This window comes from Triticum urartu, chromosome 7 (assembly GCF_003073215.2).
Source record: "Triticum urartu cultivar G1812 chromosome 7, Tu2.1, whole genome shotgun sequence".
Taxonomy (NCBI): Eukaryota; Viridiplantae; Streptophyta; class Magnoliopsida; order Poales; family Poaceae; genus Triticum; species Triticum urartu.
This window is the reverse complement of record NC_053028.1, coordinates 134,289,814-134,303,510: the sequence shown is the minus strand read 5'-3', so window position 1 is coordinate 134,303,510 and position 13,697 is coordinate 134,289,814. Positions and strand designations below refer to the sequence as shown.

The 13,697-nt window shown below is 48.5% G+C and overlaps 1 protein-coding gene across 1 annotated transcript; it reads right to left on the bottom strand.

Annotated features, from left to right (window-relative positions):
• Positions 1–7,429: 7,429 nt before the first annotated feature.
• Positions 7,430–8,614, bottom strand: LOC125524353 (26.2 kDa heat shock protein, mitochondrial-like). The gene is made up of 2 exons (XM_048689416.1): positions 8,308–8,614; positions 7,430–8,190 (listed from the first exon to the last, which is right to left on the bottom strand). The coding sequence occupies exons 1-2, from the start codon at positions 8,516–8,518 to the stop codon at positions 7,754–7,756; spliced, it is 648 nt and encodes a 215-aa protein (XP_048545373.1). The 5' UTR covers positions 8,519–8,614; the 3' UTR covers positions 7,430–7,753.
• Positions 8,615–13,697: the final 5,083 nt, after the last annotated feature.

Genomic DNA, 13,697 nt, shown 5'->3' with positions numbered 1-13,697 from the left:
ATCTTCTCAGGAGAAAATATGACATATCTGTACTATTAAGGTATTTTGGGTCACTTATGACTCGTGGGAGGACTGAACCCCCCGCGGACTTTGTGCGGCAACCGCACCCCCCGGGGTAGGACCCTCTGTGGGAGACTTCTTCTCCCGTTTGGAAGCTTCGGCTTCCGAATCCCCAAACGCAATCCTTTTCCTCTTCTGGTCGACTTCCTTCATGGAGACGCTCGCTCCCTCGGCTAGAGCGGCCAGCGTTTGGGGCCCGCGACCGCCCGCATTTTCCTTCAAGGGCTCCGGGCAAGGTGCGGCCTGGAGCATCTTTTCCAATATCGGTTTTTCCAAACCCTCAGGGAGGGGGCCAAGCACCGAATCAACTTCGCCTTCGTTAGCCAGTCCTGTTCAAAAAGCGGACTCTCAGAAATAACTTAGCATCAAAGGAGAGGTAGTACGCTCGGTCGAAAGATGCCTTACCTGTTCGGCGGCGCGGTTGCTGCTCAGGCCCGCGTCCTCGGTGATTTTCGGACACTCCACTTGAGGTCCGAAGAACGACTTGTACATCTCCTCGTGCGTCAGGCCGAGGAAATTTTGAATGGTGCGCGGTCCCTCGGGATTAAACTCCCAAAAGCGAAGAGGCCCGCGTTTGCAAGGCTGGACTTGGCGAACCAGCATAACTTGTGCTACTGCAACCAAACTGAAATCTCCATTAAAGAGATCTTGAATGCGGCTTTGCAGTATAGGCACGTCCTTGGCCGGACCCCAGCTCAATCCTCTGCTAATCCATGACATCAGTTGTGGTGGAGGGCCCAGGCGGAAGACAGGGGCGGCCGCCCACTTGGCACTTCTAGGAGCCGTGATGTAGAACCACTCCTGTTGCCACAATTCAGACACCTCTGGAATGGAACCTTTGGGCCATGCAGCTCCCTTCATCTTGCGTATTGAGGCAACTCCGCACTCCGCATGTTGCCCCTCGATCATCTTCGGTATTACTTCAAAGGTTTTGAGCCATAGGCCAAAGTGAGGGGTAACCTGGAGGAAGGCCTCGCACACAATAATAAATGTCATGATATGAAGAAAGGAGTCCGGAGCTAGATCATGGAAATCTAGCCCGTAGTAAAACATCAAGCCCCTGACAAAAGGATCCAATGCAAGGCCTAGACCTCGGAGGAAGTGGGAGACGAACACGACGCTCTCGTTGGGTTCGGGGGAAGGGACGGCCTGCCCCCGGGGAGGCAGCCGATGCAGAATCTCGGCGGTCAGATATCTGGCCTCCCTCAACTTTTTGACGTCTTCTTCCGTCACCCGTCGGCCTTGAAGGCTAGATCCGGACATGACTGAAGGTTCGGAGCACCTGACCTGAACTTTGGGCGTTTGAGCTTGAGGTGGGGGAAGGATTCGATTGAGCACGGGAGGGAAAAATAAAGGGCCTCATCCCTTTATAAAGAGGGTGGATATCGAGCGTCCTCCCCGTGTCCGTTTGGACTTGCCTATGATCTAGGAGTCCTAGAAGCGGTTGGGTTACCTACGCCCGTATTGATGAGAATCCCGGAATAAGGGGACACGATCTTTGCTTTAACAAGACGTGCCAAGGAAACCGCCTCGCATAACGCGCTAAGATGGGACAGTAAAACGGTTCGAATATAAGCTTGGTCGTGGTGTGATGTCACACTACGGAATACGTCAGCAGATTAGATTTGTGTAAATATTATTCTCTCTATGGCAATATGTGGAAACTTATTTTACAGAGCCGGACACTATCTTTGTGTTCAAAATCTTCTATGAAGTACTTGGAGGAGGAACCCGCCTTGCAATGCCGAAGACAATCTGCGCGCCGGGCTCGTCGTCATTGAAGCCTGGTTCAGGGGCTACTGAGGGAGTCCTGGATTCGGGGGTGTTCGGATAGCCGAACTATACCTTCAGCCGGACTCCTGGACTATGAAGATACAAGATTGAAGACTCCGTCCCGTGTCCGGAAGGGACTTTCCTTGGCGTGGAAGGCAAGCTTGGTGATACGGATGTTCAGATCTCCTACCATTGTAACCGACTCTATGTAACCCTAACCCTCTCCGGTGTCTATATAAACCGGAGGGTTTTAGTCCGTAGGACAACATACACATCAACAATCATACCATAGGCTAGCTTCTAGGGTTTAGCCTCTCTGATCTCGTGGTAGATCTACTCTTTTATTACCCATATCATCAATATTAATCAAGCAGGACGTAGGGTTTTACCTCCATCGAGAGGGCCCGAACCTGGGTAAAACTTCGTGTCCCTTGCCTCCTGTTACCATCCGGCCTAGACGCACAGTTCGGGACCCCCTACCCGAGATCCACCGGTTTTGACACCGACAGAAGGCTTAAGTCAATGTTATATTCATGCCCCAATCATGAGCTCTAAGGAGAAATTATTATTCAGAACTTTTATGCTCAACTTTCTCGTGATGATCGATCCATGCTTGATACTTCTTGTATTGGTTCCTTTATGAAGAAGACTATTGACTTCTGGTAGGATCTTTTAAAAAGAATTAAATGCAACTCTGAAGATTGGGAACTCGACGAAGGTAAAGAGTCAGGTATTAAGCTCAAGTATGATTGTGTTAAATCTTTTATGAATACTGATGCTTTTCAAAAGTTCAGCACTAAATATGAACTTGACTATGAGATAGTAGCCTCTTTTTGTGAATCATTTGCTAAGTTGATCTCCCTAAGGAGAAGTGGTTTAAATATCACCGCCCTATCAGAGAAGAAATTTAAGAACCGGTAAGGGCTAAAGATGAAACTATTATTTATAATGTTGATCTAGTTGTTCCTACTGCTTATATTGAAAAACCACCTTTCCCTGTTAGGATAAAGGAACATGTTAAAGTTTCAACTGTGGTTAACAGAAGTTATATTAGAACTTCCAAACCTGCTGAACAAATCAAAGTAGAACCTAGTGTTGCTATGGTTAAAGATCTCCTGGTTGAAAATATAGATGGGCATGTTATTTACTTCTTTGATGAAGCTGCTAGAACTTGCCAAAACCAATGAAAAGGATAAACATAAACCCGTTGTTGGCATGCCTGTTATCTCAGTTAAAATAGGAGATCACTGTTATCATGGTTTATGCGACATAGGTGCTAGCGTGAGTTGCTATTCCTTTTACCTTATATCAACAAATTATGAATGATATAGCACCCGCTAAAATAGAAGACATAGATGTTACTATTAAACTTGCTAATAGAGACACCATCACACCACTTGGGATTGTCAGAGATGTTGAAGTCTTGCACGGGAAAATAAAATACCCCACTGATTTTCTTATTCTTGGTTCCCCACAAGATGAATTTTGTCCCATTATCTTTGGTAGACCTTTCTTGAACATCGTTAATGCTAAAATAGATTGCCAGAAGCAAACTGTCGGTGTTAGTTTTGGTGATGAGTCTCATGAGTTTAATTTTTCCAAGCTTAGTAAAAATCATCATAAGAAAGAATTGCCTAGTAAGAATGAAATATTTGATCTTGCTTCTATTGTTGTGCCTCCTACTTATCCACTAGAACAATATTTTCTAGACCATGAAAATGATATGCATCTGCGGCGTGGAGGCATTGTCGGGGCTGCGCGGTCCGGTACCCGGCCAATTCATGGTAACGCGCAGCCTCCTGTGGCCGGATATGCTCAAATCTGACGGTCGGGCTTGACAGTGAGGTGGACGAGAAAATGGCAGCGGGCTATGGCGGGGGATGGGGCAGGGGGGTTAGACATCGAAGTGATCGAGAAAACGGCAAGGGTAAGGGGCGGGGGAGGGGAATAGAAAAAGAGGCGTCTGTGTCGCCGATGGATGGGTTAGGCTAGGATAACGGTACGCATCCCACCCGTCCACATGTGTCTGTTTCGACGCAAACGCATCCAAATTTGGCCTGGAAATGGGTCAAAAGCGGACGAAAAATAAACGATTGTATCTTGGCTCTCGCATGTTGGGCCATATTTTTTGTCCGTTGTCGTTAAAAAGACGCAGCTGGAACATTTGAGGTTGTGTGTTGGAGTTGGCGGCCTTAGGACAACTCCAACGCATGACCACAAACGGACGTCCTTTTGGTCCAGATTTGGTTCGTTTGGCGCGGCAAAATGGACGCCCATGTCTGGTTTGGGCCGTTCGCGTATCAGTGCACCCAACGCACGGCCGCATCCCAAACATTATTCGTGTTGGACTTAGAAAAAACACCCAAAAACATTATTTCTTTTAAAAGGCATTGCAAAATAACTTAAAACATAAATACATTAATTAAACAGTCCACCATTGTCAGGCCCATGCACAGCAGTTAAGATGAAATAAAAAACAAAAAAGAGAATGCGACCACCCCGCGCACCGCGGATGTCATTGCGGACGATGTCGTCTTCACACGCCACCATCCTCGTTGTCGCTATTCAGGTCGATGCAGGGTGGGTCGTCCAAAGGTGGGGCGACGACCCCCAAAATGGGTCAGGTGCATGTTGTGCAGGCTGCGACGGCGACAACGACAGCGGCGTTGACCACAATGCCCATGCATGCTCCTCCGTTGCCTCGTCCTTCACTTAAATCTTCACCTCCTGCTTCACGTCCAGCTCTGGCATGTAGACGTCTCTGGACGCCGACAACTCGAGCATCTCCTGCAGGCCCTCCCATTCCTCCTCTTGGCGGCGCTTGTACTCCCGCTCGGAGTCCTTCATGACGGCCTGCACGAGCCGCTCCTCCTCGGTCGTCATGGCGGGAGGCTGCGGGGGCGGCGGTGAAGGGGAGGGAGAGGGCGTCGGTGTCAGGCCGCACATCCGCGCGCGGCAACACGCGCTCTGGGTGGGCTCGATGCATGCACACGAGGCACACTTTGGGACACACGAGGCGGGCTACGAGCACGACCGGGAAATAAGGTTTGCCGGCGCATGTCGTGCTCGTCCTGGAACCATGTGTCCCAGAGGGGCGAGTCGACGTTGTACATGCGGTCGGCGAGGTGCTGACGCGAAATCCGGGCACGACGACGGGTGACCTATTGGAGGCGGGCACGACCGCTCGCTGGGACGGGGGGAATGGGCACCTGATCTGGGCTCAGATGATACCCATTGGGGACGTGGGCATCTAACCACGACAGTGGGGTGCCGGTCTCCCAGTACTGGCGGCAGATGGCGACATTGATGTAGGGCCGAAAGCGTGGCATGGCCGCGGAAGGGGAGATGGATCAAAAAGATGTCGGCGAAGTGGAGTGGCTGGCCGTGCTTCCAGAAGAGGCAGACGACGACCCCCGCCTCGTGGTCGTGCTTACTCTTCTTGCCGGGGTGCCACTTCCAGAACCCCATGGGTAGTAGGAAGCGAGGTTGGCGGCGGTGCTAGGCTAGGGTTTGCTGTCTGCGAGGGAGGGTTGGAGGGAGCAATGGAGATGATGGGCAAGTGGAAGTGGATGGGGAAGTGAAAGTGGAAATGGAAGTCCACGGCTTCGCCATAAAAAAAAGACATGGCACGGGCGTCTAGCTGGCTGACTGACTGACGGGCCCGCTCATCCGTGTGCATTGACTGAGATAGATGGGAGGTAGTTGAATGGCCAACATGATGGTCAGAGACGGATGATAAGAGACCACGTGCCCATCCGTTCTCTGTCCGTTTGACCGCAAAGTTAAACCAAGTTTATGCCCAGAATGGGACGAGCCAGACCAGAAACAGATGTTTTTTGCGGATAGGGTTGTGTATTGGAGTTGCCTTTAGCCTCCTGGAGTGCGCAACACCTTTCCCGGATACAGCCGGTAATATCAAGAAGTAAATAAAAAGGGATAAACACAAAACATTCAGGAACGACCTAATCAGTTCATCACATTATACTCGAGTAAATCAACGAAGAAGGACGTAAACAAACAAATGCCTATCTCATGTGACGGTTCACGCAGGAACCCTACAACTACAAACTAGAACAATTACAGTTCTTACAAGAAGTTAAACTCAAGGATAAGCACACAAAATTCGAGGAGACCAGACAAGCAAAAATTTCACAATATCTTTTCGAAGGATAAGCACAAACGGAAAGGTGCCATAGCACCCGCGTGCCCCGACACCCTGTTATCCCGCGTGTCCAGTGACTTGAAGATTCGTGCAGAAGAATAGTCAGCAGCAGGCATGCGCATGCGCATGTTAATTAGGCAGCCGTTTTGCAGGGTGTGATCAGGACTGCAGGAGACAGAGTAGGGCCGGTCCTAGGCAGCTGTTTTGCAGGCTGAGCCACTGGTCAGAATTGACAAATTTGACCTCGAAGCGAAAGTATTCATAAACTAAACTATTTTTAAAAACATTTCGCATCGCTGATTTTTTTATGCAGCTCCCAACAGTAAGGCGCTACACTTTACTGTGCAACTCCTTACAGTTAGGCGCTGCACAGTATAGTGCAGCTCCTTACAGCTAGGCGCTGCACAATGTGGCGCCTGTGGGTTAGGCGCTGCACGATAAGAGTGTAACGCTTTGCTGTTAGGCGCTGCACATTAGAGGTCAGCTAGGTGAAATACTTTCAAACATAGTTTAGTTTGTGAAATAGTTTCGTCCTGAGATTAAATTTATGTTTTTTGCCGAGTCACTGTATGCATGCGAAAGAGACCTTCTGTTCCGTCCCATCATTGAAAACCATTGGCTCGCCTGCATGTGAAGCTTTATTCTCGTGAATGAGACCGCTGGACAGAGAGGGCGCTTTTCTCTTTCTCAGAGAGGTGCTATGAGAGAGAAGTGAGAGAGGCATTGTGTGTAATCGAAAAAAGAGCAGAGAGAGAGGCGTTGTATGCAAGAGAGAGAAAGGAAAAAGGAGCAGAATAGTTTTGTGTAGCCTGTAGTCAACAGTGTTGTTGTTTTATATTCTACCAAAAAGAAATAGGAGAGAGATGAGGATACTGCAGCCACATTTGTCAGGAACAGTAGTGCCACGGACACTGTTTTTACAATTAGAATAGGGGGAGTAAGGCCAGGAAAGGCAGGTCTAGACTAGACCCAGGTTTGTTTGTTTTTTATCCCTGTTCCTACGCTTGATGAGCTGCTAACAGAATCATTTACTATAGTGAGGCACACACATCTCGAAGCATCATATTTTAAATGAATGATACAGATAAGAGGGTGCCTGGACACGCGGGATCCAAAAATCCAATCTCACCACCTAAGCACAAAAAATTCACGGAACAGCAAGCAAAAATCATCGACCAGCAACTGCCCGCACCAACTCCATGACGTCAAACTCGAGGAGATCAATCAATTTTTCGGAGTTGGTATGAATGCCCAGCTTTTTACAGAAAGCTTAAAGCAATACAGATCAAGAAATAGGAAAGATAGACAGGCCAAAGTAGCTTAAGACAATCAAAGTTCATCAGGCAAAACTCGAGGAAATCAGTAAAGTTCATGACCAATTTGACCACCAAATTAGTCCAGCACGCCAAACTTAAGAAGATCGACAAGATTACATGACCAATTTCAGCGCCAAATCAGTTCATCATATACCAAACTTGAGGAAATCATCAGAATTTCATGACCAATTTCACCACCAAAGCAAGTTCATCATAATACCAACTAGAGGAAATTAACAGAGTTCCCCACCAGACCACTGCCTACTCGATCTAAGACGATCAACAAAGCAAAACAAGGAAGAAAGACACCAAACATGACCACATCAACAAGGGGTCTCTCACACTCTTCTCGCCGGCCATCCTCCATGAACACATCAACAAGACACCAAACATGACCACATCAACAAGGCGTCTTCCATGAGCACTACCACATCCACAAGGACTACTCGACCTTGACGTGGAAGACGTCCGTGCGCTCCTCCTCCTTGACCTTGAGCAGGGTGACCCAGAGCACGCCATTCTTCATCTCGGCCTTGATCTTGTCCATCTTGTACGCGTCAGCAGCGGGCACCTCGATGCGGCGGTTGTACTTCGGCACCTCGGAGTCGTCGCCGTCGCCGTCCCAGGGCTGCTTCTCGCCCTCGCCCTTGATCACCAGGATGTTCTTGTCCGCGCGCACCTCCACGTGATCCTTGGTCAGCCCCGGCATCGGCACCTTGAGGTACACCGCGTCGTCGTCCTCCTTGGCCACCCAGCGTCCGAGCCGCGACGCGCCAGCCCCAGCAGTGGAGGAGAGGCCGCCGGTCTGAGATGCGACGTCCTCCATGAGAGACAGCAGACGGGCCATGCTGGTCGGCGCGCCGAGCGGGTCGATCACGTCTGCAGAATCAGCACCAAGGACGGCAAAAGCAGATAAGAACGCTGCGATGTTGATACTTCAGAGCGAAGGCAAGGAAACGGCGCACCACAGTCCACAGGTGGGGAAGGGAAGCATACCCTGCGAGAAGAAGCTGGGGATGACGAGGTCGCGGCCGCTGTAGTCGTCGTCGTCGTCGTAGCGGCTGACCTCCTTGGCCTGGGTGTTGTACGGGCGGCGGGCGGCGGTGACGGCGGGGGAGTGGACCGAGCGGAAGGCCACGGGAGCACCGGACTTGAGGAGGCTGGCCGGCGCGATTTCCTTGCCCTTGCAAGCGACGGCGAAAGCCATGGTCTCTTTCTCCTCTTTCTCTCTCTTCTCTCTCTCGCTCTGTGGTGGGTGATGATTTTGGATTCTTGTGGCTGAGCGAGACGGGGGTGGGAAATGGAGGGAGACGGGGGTTTTGTAAAGGAGGAGCGGGAAGGCTTTCTTGGGGGAGGGGATGGTGAGGAGGGTTTAGAAGCTTCTGGGGAGATCGGATGAGGCCTCGAGCCTTCCAGAACGATCGGGAGACCACAGCTTTACGATTCGTGCTGCTTGATGTACCACGATCGGGGGCCATGGATGAAGGTAATCATTGATCTGCTGTGGTGCGCAAGGCAAGAGAAGTTGCTCTATGTCGAGTAATTTGCTTTCTCTAGTCTGCTTGGCGCTTGGCAATAAAGCAATCAACACCAAACTAAATTCTGTATAATTCTTGTATTACTCAATCAAGGATTACAATCACGGTTGTTCTCAAAAAAAAAGGATTACAATCACGGTTGAGAACGTCCAGAACATCCTGTGAGCCAAATCCAAGCCATATCATAGTTCGGCCTTTAGGCCTATCAAAATTTGCCACCGCGTGACTAGAAGAATTCTGAATCAACACCATTTTCTTGAGAGAATGAACAAATGGCAAATGTACACATTGTGAAAATTCAGGAAATCAACCAAACATGCCTTGACGTCAAGACATGCATGACTTTATTTAATGAGCTGTTATTTAATAAAATTTTCTTTGAAATGTTTTTTTTTCTGTGTTTAAAGTGTAGAGTTTATAACCATGTTCCAACAACTTGATGCCATCGGACATCACACATTTCGGTGGACTCATTACTCATAATGTATTATTATTATTATTATTATTATTATTATTATTATTATTATTATTATTATTATTACTAGAAAGATTGAGGGCCCTTTGCTGCACGGTTAGTGTTGTCAGAATTTCATAAATAAAATTATTTGGTTTGGTGTGCGAGGAGATGATGAAGGTTTTTTTTTGTAATTGTGATGGCCTCTTTCTCAAGGAATGATTATGGTTATCTGCAAATTAACCCACATTTATGCGGGAAAGTTTCTTGGAGTGGTGACCACGTGTATTATATTACTGTTATAGGGTATGTATATCGGTATTTTTTTACCAGGTGATCAGAGGATGCGAGACTATGTATTTTCAAAAGTTGGATTGCGCCTTTCCTCCCTTGTGCATCGACATCGTCGGCCACGATTGACCCCAGCGCGAGAGATCTAGGAGCCCGGTTCCTGAGGGGGGGCTCCGTCACGCAGCACTAGCCAAGATGGCTAGGGGTGCTCCGGCCTCACTTCTGGCCATGCTCATGGGGAGGGTTTCGTTGGAGCCCAGGTGTAAGGGCATATTTCTCCCTAAGTGGTTTTGGTGATTGATGACGATGTATTTGCAGACTAATCGTGTGCAGTGGCATTTCAGATATCTCATGTCTAGGCACAAGACGATTCAGTGCCCCTCGGAGCCTATCGAAGACGGCTGTTCTCTTCGTTTCTTTTCGGTGGATTTGAGTCGTAGGAAAGCCATACTATTAAGAGGGGGCCCGCTTCGGAAAGGTTAGGGTGGATCAACACGTACACATCTGTTCCTTTGCACCACCTTTCCTTCGCTTCGATGGAGCACCATCCGTTTATCCATGTATCTGCGATATGAAGGCTGCCAAGTGCTAAAGACTTTGTGGCGTGCGGTAGTACGGCTCATAGGGAGCGGTACTACCGTAGGGCCAGCAGTAGTACCGCTCCCTGTGAGCGGTAGTACCGCTTCCTCTAGCCCTGACGCTGATGCATGCGGAAGTAGGCGCGGATGTAATTTTTTACTTCCGCCCTTACGCAGTAGTACCGCAACGTCTGTCCCGTACTACCGTGTCGGACTTTTGCACAGTTCCAACCTCAGCGGAAGTTGTTACGGAAGTAATTTATTACTTCTGTGCATTTCCATTGTCAGTTGATACCTGCCTTACGGTAGTACCATAGGGGCGCGCAGTAGTACCGCTCCGGCGGTTCTACTGCTCGTTGCCCTGTGCAACAGGCCCTCATCTGGTCTCTACCGCGCAAGCGGTAGTACCGGACCCTGCAGCGGTAGTACCGCAACCCTGTGCGGTAGTACCGCCTCCGTGTGCGGTAGTACCGCGTCACGCAGGCTGAGAGAGGGGATAACGGTTGGATCTTTTCCCCCACTATATAGAGGGGGTCTTCTTCCCCAAGAAGACCACCTCTTCCCTCCCCAAGCTCCATTGTTGTTCAAACCTCCATTTTCGCCCGATCTCTCTCCCTAGCCAATCAAACTTGTTGATTTTCAAGGGATTGGTTGAGAAGGCCCCGATCTACACTTCCACCAAGAGAAATTTGATCCCCCACTAATCCCTTGCGGATCTTGTTACTCTTGGGTGTTTGAGCACCCTAGACGGTTGAGATCATCTCGGAGCCATATTCCATTGTGGTGAAGCTTCATGGTGTTGTTGGGAGCCTCCAATTAAGTTGTGGAGATAGCCCCAGCCTTGTTTGTAAAGGTTCGGTCGCCGCCTTCAAGGGCACCAATAGTGGAATCACGACATCTCGCATTATGTGAGGGCGTGAGGATAATACTGTGGCCCTAGTGGCTTCTTGGGGAGAATTGTGCCTCCACACCGCTCTAACGGAGAAGTACTTCCTCTCAAAGGGAAGGAACTCCAGTAACACATCCTCGTCTTCACCGGCTCCACTCTTGGTTATCTCTTACCTTACTTGTGCAAGCTTATATTGTGTTGTATCCCTTGCTTGCTTGTGTGCTTGTTGTTGTTGCATCATATAGGTTGCTCACCTAGTTGCACATCTAGACAACCTATTTTGATGCTAAGTTTAATTTGGTCAAGAAATGCTAAAAATTGTTAGTTGCCTATTTACCCCCCCCCTCTAGTCAACCATATTGATCCTTTCAATTGGTATCAGAGCCTCGTCTCTTTATTAAGGACTTTTCTATCCTAAGAGTATGGTTGGCACCATAGACGAGGGGGAGGAGCACTCCTGTGCAAGTCCGTCCTTGTCTGCGGCCGATGGGGGATCCTCGGTCTCTCGCGAGGAGTTCAATGCGGCTTTGGATACATTGAAAACCTCCATGACGACCGAGGTTAAAGGCATGCTTAAGGAGTTTATTGAAGGTTTTAAATTATCCACCGCACCGTTGGAAGTGGTTAATCCCGCTAACAAGGTGACGGAGGCTAACTCCAATAAGGGGGAAGCTAGTGGTGACCAAGTTCCTTTGCCTAGTGGTAAGAGTGGGAGTGGCATCTTTGCCCGTGTTGAACCTCCCCTTACCTATGGAGGACCGGTTCCCTCCACGCATATGAATCATGTTGGTCCTTGATATGTCTCCGTCGTATCTATAATTTTTGATTGTTCCATGTCAATATTCTACAACTTTCATATACTTTTGGCAACTTTTTATACTATTTTTGGGACTAGCATATTGATCCAGTTCCCAGTGTCAGTTCGTGTTTGTTGCATGTTTTTTGTTTCGTAGAATATCCATATCAAACGGAGTCCAAATGGGATAAAAACTGACGGAGATTTTTTTTGGAGTATATATGATTTTTGGGAAGAAAAATCCACGCGAGACGGTGCCCGAGGTGGCCACGAGGCAGGGGGCGCGCCTGCCCCCTGGTCGCGCCCCTGACCCTCGTGGGTCACCTGTAAGGCGGTCGATGCCCTTCTTTCGCCACAAGAAAGCTAATATCCGGATAGAGATCGTGTGAAAATTTCAGCGCAATCGGAGTTACGGATCTCCGAGAATATAAGAAACAGTGAAAGGGAAGAATCTGGGAACGCATAAACAGAGAGAGACAGAGAGACAGATCCAATCTCGAAGGGGCCCTCGCCCCTCCCATGCCATGGAGGCCAAGGACCAGAGGGGAAACCCTTCTCCCATCTAGGGAGGAGGTCAAGGAAGAAGAATACGAAGGGGCCCCCTCTCCCCTTCTCTTCCGGTGGCGCCGGAACGCTGCCGTGGCCATCATCATCACCGTGATCTACACCAACACCTCCGCCATCTTCACCAACATCTCCATCACCTTCCCTCCTCTATCTACAACGGTCCACTCTCCCGCAACCCGCAGTACCCTCTACTTGAACATGGTGCTTTATGCTTCATATTATTATCCAATAATGTGTTGCCATCCTATGATGTCTGAGTAGATTTTCGTTGTCCTATCGGTGGTTGATGAATTGCTATGGTTGATTTAATTTGCTTGTGGTTATGTTGTTGTCCTTTGGTGCCCATCATATGAGCGCGCGCGTGGATCACACCATAGGGTTAGTTGTATGTTGGTAGGACTATGTATTGGAGGGCAAGGGTGACAGAAGCTTCAACCTAGCATAGAAATTGATGCATACGGGATTCAAGGGGGACCAATATATCTTAATGCTATGGTTGGGTTTTACCTTAATGAACGTTAGTAGTTGCAGATGCTTGCTAATTGTTCCAATCATAAGTGCATAGAATTCCAAGTCAGGGATGACATGCTAGCAGTGGCCTCTCCCACATAATACTTGCTATCGGTCTAGTAAAGTAGTCAATTGCTTAGGGGCAATTTCACAACTCCTACCACCACTTTTCCACACTCGCTATATTTACTTTATTGTGTCTTTACTTAAACAGCCCCTACTTTTTATTTACGTAATCTTTATTATCTTGCAAACCTATCCAACAACACCTACAAAGTACTTCTAGTTTCATACTTGTTCTAGGTAAAGCGAACATCAAGCGTGCGTAGAGTTGTATCGGTGGTCGGTAGAACTTGAGGGAATATTTGTTCTGCCTTTAGCTCCTCGTTGGGTTCGACACTCTTAGTTATCGAAAACTGTTGCGATCCCCTATACTTGTGGGTTATCAGTCCTCCTCCTAAGCTTGTGAAAAATGAGGATTTTGCCGCTTGGGTGTATCGCTTTAAACGTCATTTAAATCATAGTTCTACTAATATTTGGAGAATTATTGAGCAAGGTTCCTGTGACGCCCTCGATTCAATCGTACACTAATCATACACACAAATGTGTACGATCAAGATCAAGGACTCACGGGAAGATATCACAACACAACTCTAGACACAAATTAAAATAATACAAGCTTTATATTACAAGCCAGGGGCCTCGAGGGCTTGAATACATAAGGTCGAAAACACAAGAGTTAGCGGAAGCAACAATATCTGAG

What these genes read in the sequence shown, in the direction of transcription:
- LOC125524353 (XM_048689416.1), bottom strand. Translation starts at nt 8,518, where the DNA reads ATGGCTTTCGCCGTCGCTTGCAAGGGCAAGGAAATCGCGCCGGCCAGC. An exon ending in CCCCAGCTTCTTCTCGCAGG is followed by an intron (nt 8,191 to 8,307) that starts GTATGCTTCCCT and finishes CTGATTCTGCAG; the next exon opens with ACGTGATCGACCCGCTCGGC.